This window comes from Panthera tigris, chromosome D2 (genome assembly GCF_018350195.1).
Source record: "Panthera tigris isolate Pti1 chromosome D2, P.tigris_Pti1_mat1.1, whole genome shotgun sequence".
Lineage (NCBI taxonomy): Eukaryota > Metazoa > Chordata > Mammalia > Carnivora > Felidae > Panthera > Panthera tigris.
The window spans coordinates 37,437,691-37,459,244 of NC_056670.1; the positions used below are offsets into that span (position 1 = coordinate 37,437,691).

Genomic DNA, 21,554 nt, shown 5'->3' on the forward strand with positions numbered 1-21,554 from the left:
ATATACCCCTAGTTAAAGCATGTGCCTTAGTAAAAGCTTAAAGCTTGCTTCTCAACACCCACGACTTTTAACACTGGCCGGTAACATGCTTCACTAGATAGAAACCAAAGCCCTCTTCTGTTGGCATTGGATTACTACCAATACTAGACTTTGAAATTGAAAAAATATTTTTCCTTCAAATTTGGGGAAATTATGCAGGGTAACACAAGACGAAAAATACTACCGGTGGCTGGATAGATATAACTAGAGCATTAACTGTGTGTGATACTCCAAAGGATGCCTCCATTGTAAACACACGTCCTTGGAAACACACTAACCCCAGATATAATGCTAAATCTTACTTTGATGTTGTCCAGAACCCTTTTGAACTCTAAAGGTTCATCTTTTCCCTCCATAGCTGCAGGATCCAAGCCATCTCCCCCGTAAATGAACTGGATAATATCACCCGTAGAGCTTCGGACTGTCAGATCGTATTGTGAGCAAAGATCTTCAAGGGACTTGACAAGCCTTCTCTGAAGGAAAAGGAGGAGAGGAAATAAACGCTCAGCTGCTTTGAGAAGGCCAGTCACGTGTGCAGGGGATGAGATCTGCAACGCTAACTTTCAAGGTTACCAGCACTTTCATCATTTAAAATATTTTATTAGAAATCCCTTAAGAAAGAGTCCCCTGGCCCTTTGGAACAGCAAGCCCAGAAGTGACCCGTAAGCCTGTGCAGTGGGATTCAGAATACGCCCAACCTCGAGTGCTTTAGTGTGTTTTTGAATACATGTAATTTAAGGCCCATCACCCCCAAAGGATTCTGTAAACACTAACTGTTTTCCTAGGCCCTTTTGCCCCTTCCCTCTCTTTCTCCCTAAGGTATAAATTAATGCAACAGCTTTACATTTCTAAACACAACTGAATCCAGGACCCCTGTGGGTGGACTTCAATATGAATTACAGAGGATCTCAGGTGCATACCCCCTTCTGGGACCCAGGGGGAAGAAAAGAGAACAGGGATGGCATTGTGTCTGAACCAGCAGGCAGCAGCCATTTCTCACATCTGCTTAGGGAGAACCGTCCACCAGTAGAATGCTCCAGCCAGCAGTGTGATGGTGGTGCAGTGAATTAAAGAGAAATCTTCCTCCAGGCAACCTCAAAACAAAAATCCCTCGTGCCAGAACTAATTTGTTCTAAGTTAACACACTGCTCTGGGAAAGTCATACTCTCTACTTCAAAAAGGTAAAGTCAAAAAATAAAGTCAAAAGACATTCTGGCACGAGTGGTAAAAGCATTTCACAGTCTGTTGGGTTTTTGACAAAAGCAGCACACTCCAAAACTGAAGGGCAATTTCCCATCAAAACGTGATGAAAAGGGGAAGTATTGATGAGGACACACACATATTTATGGAAATAGCTATTTCTATGGACTCCAGCCTGCTCTCACCTTCATCAACCTTGTTTGCTCTGCCTGTCTTATTCACACCTCTGGTTGATCAGTTCTGCCTTCCCAGCCTGCAAAGGGCTGTGCTTCTTAAACTGGGATCCACAGTGGGGACAAAGGGGACTCAAAGCCACAGCAAGTTCACAGCCCAGCAACTGGGAGATTTGACTTTATCTGATGTTATAAGGAGACAGGAACATTGAAAAAATATAAAAGCAAACACAGGTCATGGAAGACAGAGGAAAAAATGATAATCAGGGAATGAAATGAAATCCTCTGCTTGTGGTCTTATATAAGGAAGAATGAAGTCGGGATGTGTTCTTACTTCTCTGCCATTAGGGATATTTTTATGGCGGTCTGAGAAGCATGGGAACAGGAAGCCCTCTAGTTTCATCCCGTCGCCCTGAGCCTACTGTCCCGGAGCTGCACATATGATGGAGAGCCATCCCTCCAAGTGTCCAAGACCTCCTGCAGGCACCGGAGTAAGTTCTTGAAGTCAGTTAAAATTAAAAAACAAGAGGCTACATAAATAGTTGCCAAGTGAGAAGCAGAGTCCTCTCAATCATTGGGATGTAGGTACTGTCATCCACATCTTCATGGATTAGGAAACAAAAGCCCAGTGAGGCTCAGTAACGTGTCCCCGGATACACTTCCAGTCCACGTTCTCAGTACAGCTTTGGGGAGTGTGGCCCTGGCCTGGTCTGAATCACTTAAGGCATAAGGGATGAAGTGAACATATTACCTTCTTATGCTGTTTATTTCCAGGGCTCCCGCATTTTCCAATTATTCTTTTTAAATACTAAGACTCGATACATGACAGTTCATGTACAAAATATGTAAACACTCAGCAGTCAAAATCCTCGGAACCCTGTCCTGCTCTGCCGCTAATGGCCTACATTTCTTCAAATTACCTGCATGTATCCCGTTTCAGCAGTCTTTACGGCTGTGTCGACTAGACCTTCCCGGCCAGCCATTGTGTGGAAGAAAAACTCGGTCGGTGTCAAACCGGAATAAAAGCTATTAGCCACAAAGCCTTTGGCAGCTGGGAGCTAAAGAGAGGTGGGGAAAAAAGAAAAGCCAGACAAAAAACCTTCAAGGTCCACAACTTCAAACCTCATTCAAATCACAAAATGTCCCACCTTTAGACTATAAATACCTGGCCAATGCACGCTTATGAAGGGGCAGACTTTACACGCCCTTTCTCAAAGGAGAAAGAACTTGGCATAAACCATCCTTCCCAGAGACAAGGAGGGTGAGCTCCCAGGCAGGGCTGGTGCTGGTGCTGGTGCTGGTGCTGGTGCCAGTGGCAGGCAAGTGGACCAAGCAGTTTGAATGCCCCCAGCCTCCCCTTTAAATTTGTCAGGCTCCCTTAGAACTCTGAGCCTGACATGCACAGATAGGCACCATTCCAGTGACCACTTGGCTCTCTGACTTCTAGTGAATTCTGATCTTGGACAGAGTCCTTAAAATGTTCCTCAGACTGTATGATACAGAAAATACCTACACATTCCCAGTACAGCAGTCCTGTTTCCCTGGGGGGAGGGGGGGGTGGCTGGACAGAAACCCCACAGTCCCATGGGATAAGAGCAGCTGCAGTATCTGTGCTTTAATGGGAATAAGAGCTGACTCCAAATCCAGAATCTGAGTGACCAAACCTACTCTAAGTTCCTCACCTAGACTTAAAAGTTGTCTGTCCCTGAGTCCCAGAAGAAGCCTAGCACAGATTTGTCTATTTCTGCTTATACCAGTGCCCAAACCACCAGTGCCACTGAAACCCAGAGGTCATTTAAAAACCAAGTTCGAGAAGTCGAGAGGAAAATCTGGACTTTCCTGGTCGTTTTAGTGTGGTTCATATTATCACTGTTTTAAAATCCCCATACTTTGATGTCAGTGTTCCCATAATCACACATTGATCAGACATGAGGTATCTATAGATTTTGATTATTGGAAAGGACCTTGAAATCCTCCCTCTTGGAGAGAAAACAAGAGGGCATTGATCAGGTTTGGTAGCAGCAAATCTAACAAGGCTCCTACACGACTCTGTAGGGGTTGGAGAGGGAAGGCCCCAGAGGAGCCCGCCCACACACGCCCCCTCTGGGAGCGCTGGCAGCACAGGGCTCCCAATACTCTTCCGGACTCCCCACGGTTGCCCTCCAAAGTTCTGTCTTAACCACTACTACTTACCTTTGAGTGTTTTTCAAAGTGAGGCAAGGACCTGTTTTCAAAGCCATCTGGCACTCGAGAGCCACTGATGGCTTGCTGTCCTACACAGGCAATCATCTGTGATATGTTAATGAAAGAACCTGGGAAAACAGGTCAGGAATGTAACATTTGTTTACCGAACCACGTTAATTGAAGCACAAGAAGATCCGTGGGATAAAACAGGAATATGACAGCGCAGGCTCATGGTCTAGGGACAGTAAGAGCCAAAACGAGAATAATACAGGGTGGAGCCCTCAGCAACAGAAGAAAAGCTGAGGGAGAGCTGCAGGGCTCAGCAGGGAGTGTAAGCACTTTGGGGCTGGAGGAAAGACTTGCAGGGAAGAGTCTGCCACAAGGCTGAACTTTTGGAGGACATTACAATGTGGGTATAAGAAGGGATGAGGGGAGAAATTCCAAAGTAAGTGGAAAAGTGGGAAGCAAAGACACAGGAATGGGAAAGTGGGGGGCATGCTCACCAGGAGCAGGAAGGTGAACACTGTAGGGGGTGGGAGGGAAGCAGCAAAGTTGGACTTTATTCTGCCAAAAAAATTTACAGAAATAGAAGCATGGAGGTTTTGAATCTGAATGCAGTACCATGAAACTTAACGCTTTAGGTCCTAGACAACTATGAAATTAAAGCATTTACCATATCACTAAATACATTAATTTAGAAAGCTTTATTTTTTATTGTTTTTTTAATTTTTATTTTTTTTAACATTTATTTATTTTTGAGACAGAGAGAGACAGAGCACGAACGGGGGAGGGCCAGAGACAGAGGGAGACACAGCATCTGAAGCAGGCTCCAGGCTCTGAGCTGTTAGCACAGAGCCCGATGTGGGCTCAGAGCCTGGAGCCTACTTTGGATGCTGTGTCTCCCTCTCTCTCTGCCCCTCCCCTGCTAATGCTCTGTCTCTCAAAAATTAAGTAAACGTTAAAAAAATTAAAAAAAAATAGGGGGGCGCCTGGGTGGCTCAGTCGGTTGGGCGACCGACTTCGGCTCACGTCATGATCTCGCAGTTTGTGAGTTTGAGCCCTGCGTCGGGCTCTGTGCTAACAGCTCAGAGCCTGGAGCCTACTTCGGATTCTGTGTCTCCCCCTCTCTCTACCCCTACCCTGCTCACGCTCTGTGTCTCTCTGTCTCTCAATAATAAGCGTTAAAAAAAAAAAAAAAAAAAAAATAGGAGTTAAATGTCTAAGATGTAAATAATTAAGTCTCTTTCTATACATATGATTTAAAAAGATATGCCCTGGGGCACCTGAGTGGCTCAGTTGGTTGAGCGTCCAACTTCAGCTCAGGTCATGATCTCACGGCTCATGGGTTCGAGTCCCATGTCGGGCTCTGTGCTGACAGCTCAGAGCCTGGAGCCTGCTTCAGATTCTGTGTCTCCTCTCTCTCAAAAATAAATATACATTAAAAAAATTTTTTTAATAAAAAAAGTATGCCTTTATATATATATATATATATATATTAATATGTACATATTTATATATTAAATATACATATATTTATTTTTCGAGAGGGACAGAGGACACGAGTGGGGTAGGGGTAGGGGTAGAGAGAGAGAGGAAAGAGAGAGAATCCCAGGCAGACTCCGTGCTAAGAGCATGGAGCCGGACACGGGGCTCTGACTTATAAACCTCGAGGATCATGACTTCAGCTGAAACCAAGAGTCGGATGCTTAACCAACAGACGCACCCAGGTGCCCCAAGACATACCCTTATAAATGAACGGTCTGAAATTACTCCTGCATTTTCTGGGAGAAAACCTGCCAGCCCATACAGAGAATGCAATGAGGGCAGTCGGTGGAGGAGCGCACACCTTTGGAGCCGCACAGAGCCATGGTGAGTGGGCTATTGCTCTTATCCAGTTCCCGGAGGCAGGCACTGCCCGCGTGGTCGCGGATCACAGATAGCTCCTTCAGGATCAGAGCCTGGAGGGAAAAAGCGAGGTGCATGAGGACTCTGCTGACTACCAACGTTCAACCTGACATTTAATGAAATCTGACAAAATTTAAGCCAGATGTCAGATTTCCAATAGAGAAAGGGTTTCAAGCTTTTGAAGATCAATATGCCTTATCTATAAAGACCCTAACCTTCCATGAGGAAGGAAAGGTTCCAAATCAGTGTTTAAGGTAAAAATGATTAGTAACGAAGTCTTGAAAAATCCTTTAAATGGCCCCTAAGGCAGAAAGTATAATATAGCATGTGTATAGCATCCTCTACAATATGTCTGTATACGTATCGACTGTACATGCACATGTAGAGGCCTAAATACACTTAGGAACAGAAGCTACCATGTAGTATGTAGTAACGGAAAACTGTTTATGCTAATTCTAAAATTTACCTCTTATTTTTACTTTCCAAGCACACATGTGAATTCTCACAAGTTAAGCGTGTGATAAGGTGACTCTACAGGAATATTCTAGTCCATGAGCTCATCTACAAGGTGTCCTTTCTCAACTCACAGAGAGGGTGCTAAATCAGTTACGAGTCATGGTTCCACTAAAAACAAATGCTGCTGGAGTCTCAAGTAAATTCCTAGGTAAGTGCCAGTGAGGAACATCCATTTCTCTCTCTCTCTCAAGACTCAGAGAGATTAATCAAAAAACTGCTAGAACTGATAACATGAATTCAGCAAAGTCGCAGGATATAAAATCAATTTACAGAAATTGGTTGCATTTCTATACACCAATAATGAAGCAGCATAAAGAGGACTTGTTCTCATTGCAATTGCACCAAAACCCATAAAATACCTAGGGATAAACCTAACCAAAGAAGTGAAAGATCTATACGTTGAAAACTATAGGAGACTTATGAAAGAAACTGAAGAAGACAATTCTGACAATTTTCCTTTTTGAAAAAACATTCCATGCTCATGGATCAGAAGAACAAATATTGTTAAACTTTGTTTATTTATTTTATTATTGTTAAATATCCAAAGCAATCCACATGTTCAATGCAATTCCTATCAAAATAACACCAGCATTCTTCACAGAGCTAGAACAAACAATTCTAAAATTTGTATGGAACCAGAAAAGACCCCAAATAGTAAAAGTAATGTTGAAAAAGAAAACCAAAGCTGGGGGCATCACAATTCTGGACTTCAGACTATATTACAAAGCTGTAATCATATGGTACTGGCACAAAAACAGACACATAGATCAATGGAACAGAATAGACAACCCAGAAGTGGACCCACAAACGTATGGCCAACTAATCTTCAACAAAGCAGGAAAGAATATCCAATGGAATAAAGACAATCTCTTCAACAAATGGTGTTGGGAACACTGGACAGCAACATGCAGAAGAATGAACCCAGACCACTTTCTTACCATACACAAAAACAAACTCAAAATGGATGAAAGACCTAAAAATAAGACAAAAAGCCATCAAAATCCTAGAGAAGAAAACAGGCAAAAGACCTCAGCCGCAGCAACTTCTTACTTGACAAAGGCAAGGTAAACAAAAGCAAAAATTAACTACCGGGACCTCATCAAGATAAAAAGCTTCTGCATAGTGAAGGAAACAATCAGCAAAACTGAAGGAATGGGCAACTGAAAGCAACTGAAGGAATGGGAGAAGATTATTTCCAAATGGCATACCAGATAAAGGGTTAGTATCGAAAATCTATAAAGAACTTATCAAATTCAATACCAAAAAACAAATAATCCAGTGAAGAAATGGGCAAAAGAAATGAATAGACACTTTTCCAAAGAAGACATCCAGATAGCTAAAAGACACATGAAAAGAAGCTCAACATCATTCATCATCAAGAAAATACAAATCAAAACCACAATGAGATACCACCTCACACCTGTCAGAATGGCTAAAATTAACAACTCGGGAAACAACAGATGTTAGCGAGGATGCAGAGAAAGGGGAACTGCTTTTGCACTGTTGATGGGAATGCAAACTGGTGCAGCCGCTCTGGAAAACAGTATGGAGGTTCCTAAAAAATTAAAAACAGAACTACCCTACAATCCAGCAAATGCACTACTAGGTATTTATCCAAAGGATACAAAAATGCTGATTCGAAGGCGCACATGCACCCCAATGCTTATTGCAGCACTACTGACAATAGTCAAAGTATGGAAAGCCCAAATGTCCATCGACTGATGACTGGATAAAGATGTGGTGTATATGTATGTATGTGTGTGTATGTACACACACATACATACATACGTACACACGATGGAAAATTACTTGGCAATCAAAAAGAATAAAATCTTTGCCATTTGCGACAACGTGGATGGAACTTGAGTGTATTATGCTAAGTGAAATAAGTCAGAGAAAGATAAAAATCGTATGATTTCACTCATTTGGACTTCAAGAAACAAAACAGATAAACATAGGCGAGGGGAAGCAAAAATAAGATAAGTAGAGCGAGGGAGACAAACCATAAGAGACTTAAATACAGAGAACAAACTGAGGATTGCTGGTGGGGTATTGGGTGAGGGGATGGGCTAAATGGGTGATGAGCATTAAGGAGGGTACTTGTTGGGATGAGTACTGGGTTTACATGTAAGTGATGAATCACTAAATTCTATGACTGAAATCATTACTACACTATATGCTAGCTAACTGGGATTTAAAAAGTAAAAAAATAAATGAAAAGACTCAATGAGATTAAGAATGAGCTAATGGTGAATGGTGCCTACAACTCTGCTTTCTTCCTATTTCACAAAAAATTCATGTCATCAGAAAATTTCTTATTGCTTATCCATTTTCCCACACTTAGGTGAGTTAAAGCTCTGAGCCATGGGCTGCAGGGGAGACAGAAGAAAGCCAGGTGAAATCCTGGTGCAGTCAGACTGCCGACCCAGGCTGCCTGAGAGAATGCAGAGCTCCCAGAGGCTGGTCCTCATTCTGATTCTGACCCTTGCTCGGCACGTTCTCAGCTAACCTAGTTTCTAATGTGACAGGGGAAGCAGATAGGCATGTGATATGAATTTTCCCTCTTCTGTGCCCCAGTCTCTTTTGAAGACCATCCATTGATTTTTATTTTTTTAAAGATTTGATTTTTAAGTAATCTCTATATCCAATGTGGGGCTCAAACCTACAACCCTGAGATCAAGAGCTGCACGCTCTACCGACCGAACCAGCTAGGTGCTCCTTCAAAGACCATCCGTTTAAAGAGCTGTGGTTGCCAGTCTCTACTCCAAAGATGCTAGAAATAGAAAGGGCACAAGCATGTGAGTACCAGCTACAGAAGGGGCCTAAGTGTGACGCTGGAACAAGAGCAGCCCCATGTGGTCAAGTGAACAGATGGCCCTGTTTTCACCACCTAGAACGTGAAAGCTGCTAGGGATGTAAAGGATCCGATTGAAGGCCCTCCCCTTGTTAAACGAGAACACACACACGCCGCACAGGGCTGACCTGGGGCTAAAGGCACTGCCTTTACTTCCTCCTCCCTTCTGCTACCTTCTCTTCAGGCTTGCAGCACAGCCCTGTGGGCATGAAGTGGCTAACCCACCCAAGGAGCAGACTCACCTCTAGAGTCTCCTCAGCAGTGCAACCAGGCTGCTGCTGCAGCTTTCCTGTGTTTAGGGCTTCAATGTACTCATCACATTTTTTATAGCCAGCATTCAGCAACTCATACTTGGCCTTTAGCAACCCTTGACCAGGTGTGACGTCACCAATCCCGATGGAGAATCCACGGTTTGCTGCAGAATAGTCGGCAGGTAGAGCAGAAAGAGAGTGCCATGGATGTTAGTCAACCCACTACATACAAACCAGTTTATACCTTGAGAGAATATATCATGACCCAATTAAATAAAAATGTATCAGTCTGTAGAGAGTTACATCAAAATGACCAAGACTCACTGAATCCTGTCAGAGACGTTACAACCCAGTGGGGAGCAAGTACTCCCCCCAACTAACTATAATATACAGCAGACCAATATTAAATACCAAAAAGCAGCTGGACAAAGTCAGCAATGGAAAGCGAGCCATCTGACTTCTTGTTCTAAGACATCATCTCAGATACCTTTCTGCCCACACCCCCTTCCTTCTTCAGAAATCCTCCCCAAACACAGAAAAACCCCACCTTTGAGGGAACTACACATGGTCAATAATTCCAACGCTAACGTATGTAGAAAATGGGTGGATGAGAGGCACTTGGCTTAGCAGGGTGGGGAAGGGATACCTAAGAGTGGCTATGGAAATGAGGACCCATGAGTCTGGAAATGCTCAGAAACTATACTGCCAGCTTCTGCAGATGCTAGAGACAACGTATGTGTTGGAGATAAGGAAACCTGATAGAAAACCAGTATTTTCCTGTGGAAGATGAGAGTTTATGTCCCAGTATACGGAATTAGAGAGCTCTAGACTGAGGGATCCTAAGTGCAAACAGAGAGGGAGGACTGTAAAGCAGGGCATGAGGTCTGTATATACTATGACTGTGATTCCTTAGTCCCTTTCCCTGGCCACATCCCAGAATCCTGAGAAGCAGGTCTCAACTTTGGGTGGGAGACTGAGAGCGGAAGTTATGTCCCTGCAGAAACCAAGCCTCCCTAGAGAAAAGTATTACTGACAGGGCTATTTGGTAGTTCCTCAATGAAAATGTTGCCTTGCACTCAATCAAGGGACTGAGAAGTCCATCAACCAACAGGCTCCATCCATTTCCAATCGGTGTTTGGTGTCTCACTCCCCAAAATATGAATGGATAGCCAGGGACCACCAGATTAAAAAAAAAACATAACGTTTATTTGTTTTTCAGAGAGAGAGAGACAGAGAGAGAGAGAGAGAGACAGAGCACAAGTCGGGAAGGAGCAGAGAGAAGGAGACACAATCTGAAGCAGGCTCCAAGCTCCGAGCTATCAGCACAGAGTCCAACGCAGGGCTCGAACTGACAAAATGTGAGATCATGACCTGAGCCAAAGTCTGAGGCTTAACCAACTGAGCCAACCAGGCGCCCCTGGGACCACCAGACCTCTGAGGAAAGTCTTCAACATGAAAGACTAAAGACAACAAATGCACAGAAAAACAAAGCTAAAGAGAAAATTCAGGGAGAATTTTCAGATAAATCTATGAAAAACATTGTCTCTGATAGAGAAGAGGTATCTGGAGATCAAGAACAGGAAGTCTTCAAACAAAAAAACAAACCCAAAAATCAAAATCTACCTGCAAATAAGAAACATGGAAAACATAGTTGGAAGTGAAATAAATGATAGTTAAAATAAAAAAAAAAAAATCAATAGAGGAAATCACTTAAAATTTTTTTTAACTTTATTTTTGAGAGCGAGAACATGAATGGGGAAGGGGCAGAGAGCAACTGAGGGGAGGAGAGAAGAATCCCAAGCAGGCTCTGCAATGTCAGCACAGAGCCCAGGGGGAACTCATGAACTGTAAGATCATGACCTGAACCAAAACCAAGAGTTGGATGCATAACCAACTGAGCCACCCAGGTGCCCCGAGGAACTCACTTTTAATTTTTATTTATGTATTTACTTTTGAGAGAGAAAGAGAGAGAGAGAGGTGTGAGTGGGGGGAGGGGCAGAGAGAGAGGGAGACACAGAATCTGAAGCAGGCTCCAGGATCTGAGCTGTCAGCACAGAGCCCAACGTGGGGCTTGAACTCACGGACCATGAGATCATTACCTGAGCTGAAGTTGGCCCACTTTACTGACTAAACAGAGTTCGAGCAGGGGAGGGGCAGAGAGAGAGGGAGACACAGAATCCGAAGCAGTCTCCAGGCTCTGAGCTGTCAGCAGAGCCTGATGTGGGGCTCAAACTCACAAACTGTGAGATCATGACCTGAGCCGAAGTTGGCCACTTAATTGACTAAGCCACCCAGATGCCCCTCTAGGAAATCATTTTTAAAAGTTAAACTGAGGGGCACCTGACTTGCTCAGTCGGTTAAATGTCCTGACTCTTGCTTTCAGCTCAGGTCATGATCTCACAGTTCATGGGATTGAATCCCCCCTACTGGGCTCTTTGCTGACAGTGCTGGAGCCTGCTTGGGATTCTCTTTCTCCCTCTCTCTGCCTCTTCCCCCACCCAAATAAATAAACATTAAAAACAAAAAAAAGATAAAGTGAATCCAGAAACAAAGAAATGGACAACAGAGAAAAGAAGGTAAGAAAAATCACAGAGTCAATCTAGAAGCTCTACTTACAAAATGAACAAAATTCCAAAAAGAACAGAGAAAGTTAAGGTGAGAAAATTATCAAACAAAAACAAAATTTCCACAACCAAAGGACACACGGAGGCAGATTAAGAGAGCTTACAGAGTGCCCAACACAATGAATGAAAAAAAGACTCATACCAAGCGTCTACAGTGTGAACTTCCAGAACAAAGAGGATTTGCAAAGCTTCCAAAATGAAGACACATACAAAAGTTGAAAATAAGAATAGAAATACACTTTCACGGCAACTCTGTAGAGTAGAGCAGTACCTTCAAAATTCTGACGAAAAATAAAATTCAATCCAGAGCTCTATACCCAGCCAAACAATCGATCAAGTGTAAGGGTGGAAATGAAACGTTTTTGGGCACGTAAAAACCTGCACGTATGTGCAAGGAGAGAAGGGAAACACAGAGTAACCCAGCAGAGCTGAGCTGTGAGGGCCCAGAGGGCCATAGGTGGAGCGCAGGTACCTTGGAAGCAGCCTGCGGAGGGCCCTTGTCTAACAACCCTGTCTGACTGGCATCGCGGAGCTACTGGGCATTTTGAGAGAAGAATTCAAGAGCAAGTTCAAATCTGAAACCAGGCAAGTCAGTACTGAGCTGATCCCGTTCTGTAAGTCCCAAATGATTCAGCCTGGAGTAAGTCTCCTTTCCTATGTGCGGGTATGTGTGTGGCATGTGGGGGCTGGGGGAAGGAAACAAAGGTAAAAGAACAAGCTAACGCACAGCCCTGAAACCCGAGCAACCACCACCATACGCCGAGGACGCTGGAGATACTCACAGAGGTAGACAGGAGCCAGCCTGGCAAGCCGTGACATTGCATCGGCAGCTTCGTTCTGCCCCCAGTCTCGTAGCAAAATGTAAAAAATATTGTTCTTCGATCCTGATCCCAACGTTCCCTTGTCCATGCTGCCGCTCATCAACTCACTGTTCTGGATGGTAACGTCTGCAAGGACAGCAAAGATTGGGCACTTGAACAATTACTTACTACTCAGCCTCGTTCCAACGTGGGGCAGTGGAGAAAGCATGCTCCCATTATGAAAATTAAAGCAAAGCAAAGCAAAGCAAAATTCTCTCAAAATTTTTTGAGGGGAAAAAGAGAGAAATCTAGGGACTTTTGAGAAGCATGAAAAGCCCAGTTATTTACCTTACAGTCCTAACTCTGAAATGTACTACAGGACCCTCACTTTCAACTGTGAACTATAAGTGACAGCACCGAGCACTTATCCTGTGTCACAGGGATGTTGTGAGCATCTGATGAAATCACATGCCACAAACTACTCCATAAACTGTAAAGCACTTTGTTATTCCCCCAAGATGATGAAAACTGATGACACCACCATGAAGAGCCTATACAACAAAATGGAATTACATTGAGAAGAAACAAAATACAATCTAAAACAAGGAAGCCAAAACACCTGAAAGACCAGAGGTGTGTTTTCAAAGCAAAGGCTCTAACCCTGAGAAAAATCGGTGCCCTTCAACACATTTACTCTTCATTACAAAACAGGAATCTTGACCTTCAGAGACTCTGTGGTTCAGTTCTTCAGCACAGAGTCCTGGAGATCCATTTCTTGTCACAAGACCTTGCTAGCAAAGCCCATTCGAAGTCAGTGCCATCCAGAGGAGCCTGCTGGGGAGCTGCTGGTTAGCAGTCTGGGGTGAGCAAGGGAGCTCGCGTCAGAAAGGAAACGCTGGCTGAAAGGCACTGGTCTGTGGACTATACTTTGGGTTGAATTAGTCTGGATGACTCAGATGGCTTAACATTTATATCCTCTTGTGGTTACACCTGATCTTCGTGTTATAAGAAATAAGTTGACCAGGAGGCGATAGAAAAATAGTCCCATTATACTTTTAGACAATGAACACATTTTTTGGACATAAAATGATAAATTATATGCCTCATATGATGAGATACTTTCTTATGGCAAAAAAGGGGGGGGGCAGAATAAAAGAAATTGCATTAATTTACAGACACTAGTCATCTAAAACACATCCAGAGAGGAACATTCTAATCACTGGATCATGTATCTACATGATCTCTCCTTTTTAGAGAAATGGGGAATCACAGCTGAGGAGACATACCAACTACACTTCCCTAAAGAATAAACTTCCTGCCTAAGAGAAACATTGGATTTGCTTGCTAAGTGAAGGCAGTCATTGGCCACCTGCTTTCTGCCCGCTCCCACCCTGCTGCTTTGACTCACAGGAATCGTTGACACAGAGATCTTCTCCTTTGCCACAGTACTGCTTTCCCTTGGTTCGGAGATTGGCCCTTACTGGATTGTCGTCACTAGGTCTGAGGATGACGCTGAATATCTGCTTTCCCGTCCACAGGGTGACAGGCTGAAGGAGGAAGAAAGTCACAACGTCAGCTGGCTGAGCCTGGTCTGCAGAGTACTCACATGCAAACCTGTCCCTGACATGCCTGGCTCCCGCACAAAGCTTTACTGTCTTAAATGTATAGTTATTTGCATAGAGAGAGAAAGAAAATGCATGCGTACACATGGGGGAGAACAGAGAGAGGGGAGAGAGAATCCCAAGCAGGCTTTGCACTCTCAGTGCAGAGCCTGAGGCAGGGCTTGATCTCATAAACTATGAGATCATGACCCGAGCAGAAACCAAGAGTAAGATGTTTAACCGACTGAGCCACCCGGGTGCTCCCAGCACAAACCTTTAATATTGTAGGTGGTGGGAGGCGAACTTTAATTTTCTCATCCTTGCCAACTAATATTGAAGCAATGATTTGGCAGGCCTTGGCTCGGTCAAAGAAAGTGTCCTTAAGAGTGAGGAGATAGGCGCCTATGAATGTTGCAAACACCACAAAAAGAAATGGAGTGAATGTGCGAGACAATTACAAGGTTTAAATTTTATTTTTTTTTTACCTTAAAAAAGTTTATTTTTTTGGGGGTGGGGGAGGCACAAGCAGGGCAAGGGGCAGAGAGAGAGAGAGGGAGACACAATCTGAAGCAGACTCCAGGCACTGAGCTGTCAGCACAGAACCCGACGTGGGGCTCAAACTCACCAACTGTGAGATCATGACCTGAGCCAAAGTCAGACGCCTAACTGACTGAGCCACCCAGGCGCCCCAAAAGGTTTCGATTTTAAAAGGAATCTGGAATATTGTAAGGAGTGAGTTAAAACCTATAGCTGCTTGCTGGCTCCCTCTTCCACTAGAATCTAAGCTCCACAAGGGATTTTGACTCACTGTCCTATCTCCAGTGCTTAGAAAACTGTCTAGTGCACGTCAGGAGCTGAACAAATGCTTACTGATTCAATGAATAACCAGCCAATCCAAAATCTCTCAAGCAGATTCAGAATCAAACATAGTAAACAACAGAATTAAACACATGAAATTAAATCGCTTCTCAAGTTGCTACATGAATCACTGTGAATGAGAATCCTAGTGTTCCATAGTCTCCTTTCAAGTGAATTCATAAACACACCTGTTAGAAAGTCCTGAATAGCAGCAATCAGTGGTTCTCCATTTCTTGGTGTTACAAGATTTGCTTTCGTCTAAAGGAAAAACAAACACAACATGTTAGCCATTCTCGGACACTCTTTGGATTGCATGATGCAGTCCAAAGAACCACACCACAAGCGCTCTGAATTGTCACACATAAATAAAGAAGAGCAGGCAAGCAGAAAAGTGGGACTGAGAAATGGCAGCCAAGGCTCTCAATCCCAGCTGTCACTAGCTCCTTGCTCCTTCATCTGTTAAGAGGAGTCAAAACATACCTGCAACACTGACGTCAGACGTTCCTGCCAACACTGAATACTGAGTGAAGCTTTGGATTCCTATAAGAACTCTGTATGTGTAAGACTTCCTAGTTATTAATAAATTCACTTCTCCAAAGAAAATTCACTTCTATGAATGATAAATAGCACTGTTCTCTTTGAGGTCAATCAATTTCATACCTCTCCACAACGAGGGCAGAATTGTTGAACTCTTAATGAAGACAGTGAGTCCTAATGATAATCAATGACACAATTTAATGAAAATTTAATGAATGCCTACACTGAGCAAAAAGGGGTGCTAGCTGTCCAGTGCATAATTAACAAATTAAAAAAGATTCTGCGCATCAGAGTGCATATGCTCAAGTTTTGTTGTTGTTGTTGGGAAATAAGTGACATGTAAATTTGCTTAAATCATGATGTGGAGATGCTTATGTTATTTGTGGGTTGTCTAGGCAACCTCACCTGGAGTAAAAGGCCCTCCAAGGCAGAGACCTGTTCCTGCTTTATTGTGAACATTCACAAAGATCCTCCAATGAGGGCTGGAAGGTAATCGTTCATGCTTGTTTTCAAGAATCTCTCTGGGATGGGAAAGGGAGTGGTCTGGGGCTGAGCACGTGAAGCTGGGATTTGCATATTTTGTAAAAGTCTCCCCAGTAATTTGGGACCACATTCAGGCTAGAGCCCTACCTATTGAGACAGAACTGCTGAGTTGATACAGTTAGATGATAATTTTCTTACATGTAATTGAGGGGATTTGTCCTGATGGTAACAAAGATCTTCCATCCTGGCCTTAGAGCCTGTGTTTTATTGTCATTTTTAACCAATGATATATGCTGTTATAACAAAATGGATCCTCAGTACCGAACTCATGGCTGAAGTCCAAGTAGTTGGCTACAGGCCATTATCTCTAGCAACTAGCTTACATAGCTGATATCACTAGCAACATTCTAATTATTACTTTTTTGTTACAAAAATAGTATGTTTTTTACAGAAAGTCTAAAAATATAGATAAGCGAAAAAAACCAAAACGACAACAAAAAAACCCCACCCAGAATCCCAAAAAAACATCTCTGCATGGAACTGCCAAACCAAAAGAACTGCAGTTAAAACATTTTGGTATGTAACCTTCCCAATTTCTGGCTATAAGCTTTTTTACAAACACGGAAACATCTATTTACCAAATGAAATAAGATCATGTCTTTCTTACACACAGCCTGCTTTTTAAATAAAAAATAAATCATAAGTAGCTTTATGCTGACAACAATACTACATCATCATTTTTAAGGGCCATGCAGGATTTTGTGGTACGAATGTGATGTGATTTAACCTAACCAACTTTTTTATTGGTGGACATTGCCTGCTTCTAATGTTTTATCATTACAAGTGATTTTGCAACTGGTTATTTCCTCTGGAGAGCTTACTAGAGTAAGAGTACAAGGTCAGAAAAAATGAGTGCACTGGTCAACGCACCATCTGACTGTGGGAGTGTGGATCTCACTCATGGCCATTGCCCTCCTCATCTTCTCTCTTGCTATCTCCCAATACAGAGCACAGCACTCCTCACAACTGCTACAAATACAAGGCTTAGGAGGAAACAGGCTAGCCTCTTGTTACCTCATGTATGATCACACCACAGGGTCTCTGTACCTGTTGGTCCTCTGCTTGGATTGATCTTTTGCTGACAACCACACTGCTCGTCAACTTCTTTTAGAACTTGCCTTGAGTGTTATCGTTCTAGTGGCCCTCTCAGACCATCCTCCATGAAACAGGACCCCTCTCATTTTCTTTCCTCCTTGTTGTGATTTATTCTTTTCTTCTCAGCACTTGCCACCACATGACCTATTTTATATTGGTTTATTCTCCACCTCTCCCCATTCGAATAAGGATAAAAGCAAGAATTTTGACTTTTTTCTTCTGTGTTGCCCTCCTAGGAGAGTACTTGGTGGCACACAGTAGGTACTCGTTAAGCATCAACCGAATCACTTAAAAAGGCTGAGGGGTCTGAAGAAATAACTCGGAAGAAAGACTCCAAATTCACAAAGATGGCCCTTAAGGGATTTGTCCTCATAGCAACAAACAGGGAAAACACCCTAAATTTTCAGGAGAAGGTAGGTGAATCATGGTGTGCTAAGCTTGTGAAATACTGTGAAGCCATTATAATCAATAATTATGAAAACTTTACAACAAAGGTGAGCATTTATAACATGTTAAGTAGATAAAAGCAAAACCAAGGCTACTAAAAACCATGACTGCCACCATCTAAGTTCGTGGATAAGCAACAAACAGATAAAAATAGGGGTGCCTGGGTGGCTCAGTCAGTTGAGCATCCAAATCTTGATCTTGGCTCAGGTCACAATCTCACGGTTGTGAAATCGGGCCCCATGTCAGGCTCCACGCTGACGGTGGAGTGTGCTTGGGATTCTCTCTCTCCCTCTCTGTCTGCCACCCCTCCATTCTTTCTCTCTCAAATAAATAAACAACAAAAAAAGACATGGAGATAAAGAAAAAAGAGATGTGATGTGTAAAAACCTCACCTTATTTAAATAACTCCATTACACTACAATGTTTGAATAAGTAAGAAACTGATGTTCTAAAAAAACTGAAATTACCCGCATGAATTTCTTAGTATTAAGTGTGTGTACAAAAGAAGTAACACATCAAATACTTTACTAGAAAAGATGTCGACTTTAGGCATGAAAAACCGAGGCACAGGCCATGAATGCAGCCACTCGTTCCTGTCCCCACCAAATCCTCATGTACTTTTAATAGATCTGCTTACAGAACTTAACAGCCTTCACTTTAGAATCGATACTAACATCCTACCCCAAAAGAGATGAAAAACACTCTATCAGAAATGGTAAGAAGTGTTTTGTGGGTAGAAACACTAACAACCACAGCCAAATCTACTCATAACAAGAAAACCAGAATACTGGGAAAAAGGAAAACCTAGCCTCTAAAAACTCAACAGTTCGGGGCCCTGTTAAATTTAGGAGTGATGAGCCCCGCGCAGCACTGTGCTACAGCTGGGTTCGCGAGCCGGTAGTCCATGTAGCACAGCAACGAGAGCCCAGCCGCACGCTCCTGGAGAGCAGGCGTCTGTGTGACTCATCGCTGAACTTCTCTGCCATCTAAGGGGCTCCCCTTAACTGCTGGAAAATGAAATGGTGGTATGGGTCATCATATAATGATTCTGTTTAGGGTGACCTTTAGATGACAAACAAGTATGTAACATACTATGGGAAAGTCTTCAATAAAGTGTATGGGTACTCAAAAGAATTTTCAGCTACCAGAAAATCTACTTATGCAGAACATCTGCTGTGCCCTTGACACCCAACAGTCAAGATACTGCTACGCCCGCATCTATCTTTTCCCTGCTGGTTTCCATGTATGTCCTGTACCTTAGAAACGCATATTACAGGCCAGAAGAATACCCACTCCTTTCAGCTCCCCACCTGTCACTGACACTCCCTTACACCCTACAGGGTGTTTTCACACAGGACACATGCTCCCCTCCCCCTCCTTTCAAGCTGTTACACAGAAGCGGGGCTGCCCTACCCTACATACCCCCATGAGAACAAGAGCCTCTGCTTTAGCTTCTTCTGTTTGAGGAAGATGAAGGTTCATCTCATCACCATCAAAATCCGCATTGTAGGGTGTACAGACACACTCGTTAAATCTGAAGGTCCGGTGCGGCTTGACCTTGGCCTGTGGAATACAAAAAAACAAAACAGGAGAGGGGCTTAGTCATTTATCCAAAAGCTTCATGGTTTCAAAATATTAATAAATGGCTTCCTTGAAAACTGGACACTTTAGATTAAGGAAATAAAATCTTTGTATGTTTTGTTAAGAGATACATGTCACTTGTGGAGGTATTCTTTATGAGATCAAAACAATGCAATGAGTTTGTTTTAATATGAGGCAAGCACCAAGGTTAAGAGCCATGTGAAGGGGCTCCCACTGGCCACTGACGTCACAGCTGGGTATGAAAAAGATTTATAGCAGAAGTTGAATAAAACACATGGACTAAATAAAAACTCAGGGTTTATTATTATTCTTATTTTTTAATTTAAATTCAAGTTAGCTAACATATAGCGTAATAATGATTTCAGGAATAGAATTTAGTGATTCATCACTTACATAGAACATCCAGTGTTCATCCCAACAAGTGCCCTCCTTAATGCCCATCACCCATTTAGCCCATCCCCCTTCTCAACACCCCGCCAGCAACCCTCAGTATGTTCTCTGTATTCAAGAATCTCTTATGGAAAAACCCATGGGTTAATGACACCGAAAAAAGAGAAAGCAAAAACAGACAAAAAAATCCAACCTGACCTCGTTGGAAGAAACTGAGCACCAACTTTTTCCTTCCCAGACTGACAATAAAGGAACAAGAATCAGACATTTATGCTGCTTTTCCTTCAGGCGCTATACTTTTTGGATAAACAAATAACCGTAGTTAACAAGAACAGGCTCTTCATTATAAAAATGATAGGTATGGAGGGTGCCTAAGTGGCTCGGTGGGTTAAGATCTGACTTCGGTTCAGGTCATGATCTCATGGTTGGTGAGCTCGAGCCCCATGTCTGGCTCTGTGCTGACAGCTCAAAGCCTGGAGCCTGCTTCAGATTCTGTCTCCCTCTCTCTCTGCTCCTCCCCTGCTCACTCTTTCTCTATCAAAAATAATAAATAAAAGATTTTTAAAAAAAATTTTTGAATTTTTTAATTAAAAAAAATTTTTTTTTAACATTTATTTTTGAGAGAAAGAAACAGAGCATGAGTGGGAGAGGGGCAGAGAGAGAGAGAGACACAGAACTGGAAGCAGGCTCCAGGCTCTGAGCTTTCAGTACAGAGCCCGACGAGGGGCTTGAACTCATGAGCGGTGAGATCATGACCTGAGCCAAAGTCAGGTGCTTAACCGACTGAGCCACCCAGGGACACCCCCCCCCCAAAATTTTTTTAATAAAATGATAGGTATGGAATATGAAAGGCATGATAAATGAGAAATTCTTCACTTTGCAGCCCCAATGAAATAACACGGGCAATAATTGGCCATGGATGAAGTCTTTAGATAAAAGGCTGGTAAGGAAACTTTCAAGGGAGGCATCAGGCTGAAGTATCTGACGCTCTAACCTTCTCAACATAAGAAGAGTGGGGCAGCCAGACAGCACGCCCCTCCTGAAATAAGGTAAGAAGCAGCCAGTGCCACCTAGGAGTCATTCTTGCCAGAAGCTGAGCCTGAATCTGATCGCGCCTCGAGTACTGCTCAGTTCAGAGGGATAAAAGGAACAATAAACTCTTAGTGCCGTATGCTTACACACACACACACACACACACACACACACACACACACACACACAACATGAGACATTGTTTAGGACAAGTGACCTGTTTTTTTCCAACGACCTGTTTTTTTCCAACGACGACACTGAAATTACAAGAACGGGGGAGGGGAGATTGTTGTAGAGAGACCGAGGACCTGTATCAACCAAATGTAACATGCAGACTTTACATCCTGATTTGGACAAAGTAGCTGCGAAAAGACACTTGAGACCCTTGGGGAAATGTGCACATGGGCTGTGTGCTAGACAAGAGCAGTGAGTGAGTGTTCATTCCGTGTGGTGTGACAATGGCGCTGTGGATGTGTGTGTCTTGCACAAGTAAACTGTTTAACTGACTGAGCCACCCAGGTGCCCCATCACACGCGTGAACTGATCACACACAGAGAAAAGACCTGACACCTGGGTCATCAAAGAAAGAAGGGAGAGGGAAAACAGGTGTGGCAGAATCTTGGAAAATTATTCAATATAGAGAATGGGAACATATGAGTTCATCATAGTATTCTTTCTACTTTTGTATATATTTGAAATTTTTCAAGCAAAAAAACCTTTACTTTGAAAATGTCCCAAAGCCAAGCAAAAGTTTCTGGAAAGGGAGGGATTTTGTTCACCTCCCCAGATCCCCATGATCGTAATCCCATAGTCATAAAGTGCTTCTTCGGTATTTCCACGCTTAAGTAAAATGACTGATGCAGCATGTTCGTAAACTGAAAGACCGAATCTAGAAAAACACTA

At 43.1% G+C, this 21,554-nt stretch overlaps 1 protein-coding gene across 1 annotated transcript in view; it reads right to left on the reverse strand.

The window, feature by feature from the left end:
* Window positions 1-21,554, reverse strand: part of POLR3A (RNA polymerase III subunit A) — a 53,842-nt gene that overhangs the window by 13,713 nt on the left and 18,575 nt on the right. Inside the window, exons 12-21 of the mRNA XM_007095619.3 lie at window positions 19,050-19,190; window positions 15,194-15,263; window positions 14,422-14,549; window positions 13,955-14,093; window positions 12,529-12,693; window positions 9,114-9,286; window positions 5,443-5,554; window positions 3,606-3,724; window positions 2,333-2,470; window positions 342-512 (exon numbers count right to left, since the gene is read on the reverse strand). Of these exons, the coding sequence (XP_007095681.1) occupies window positions 342-512; window positions 2,333-2,470; window positions 3,606-3,724; window positions 5,443-5,554; window positions 9,114-9,286; window positions 12,529-12,693; window positions 13,955-14,093; window positions 14,422-14,549; window positions 15,194-15,263; window positions 19,050-19,190 (1,356 nt within the window). The remainder of the gene's footprint in view (window positions 1-341; window positions 513-2,332; window positions 2,471-3,605; window positions 3,725-5,442; window positions 5,555-9,113; window positions 9,287-12,528; window positions 12,694-13,954; window positions 14,094-14,421; window positions 14,550-15,193; window positions 15,264-19,049; window positions 19,191-21,554) is intronic.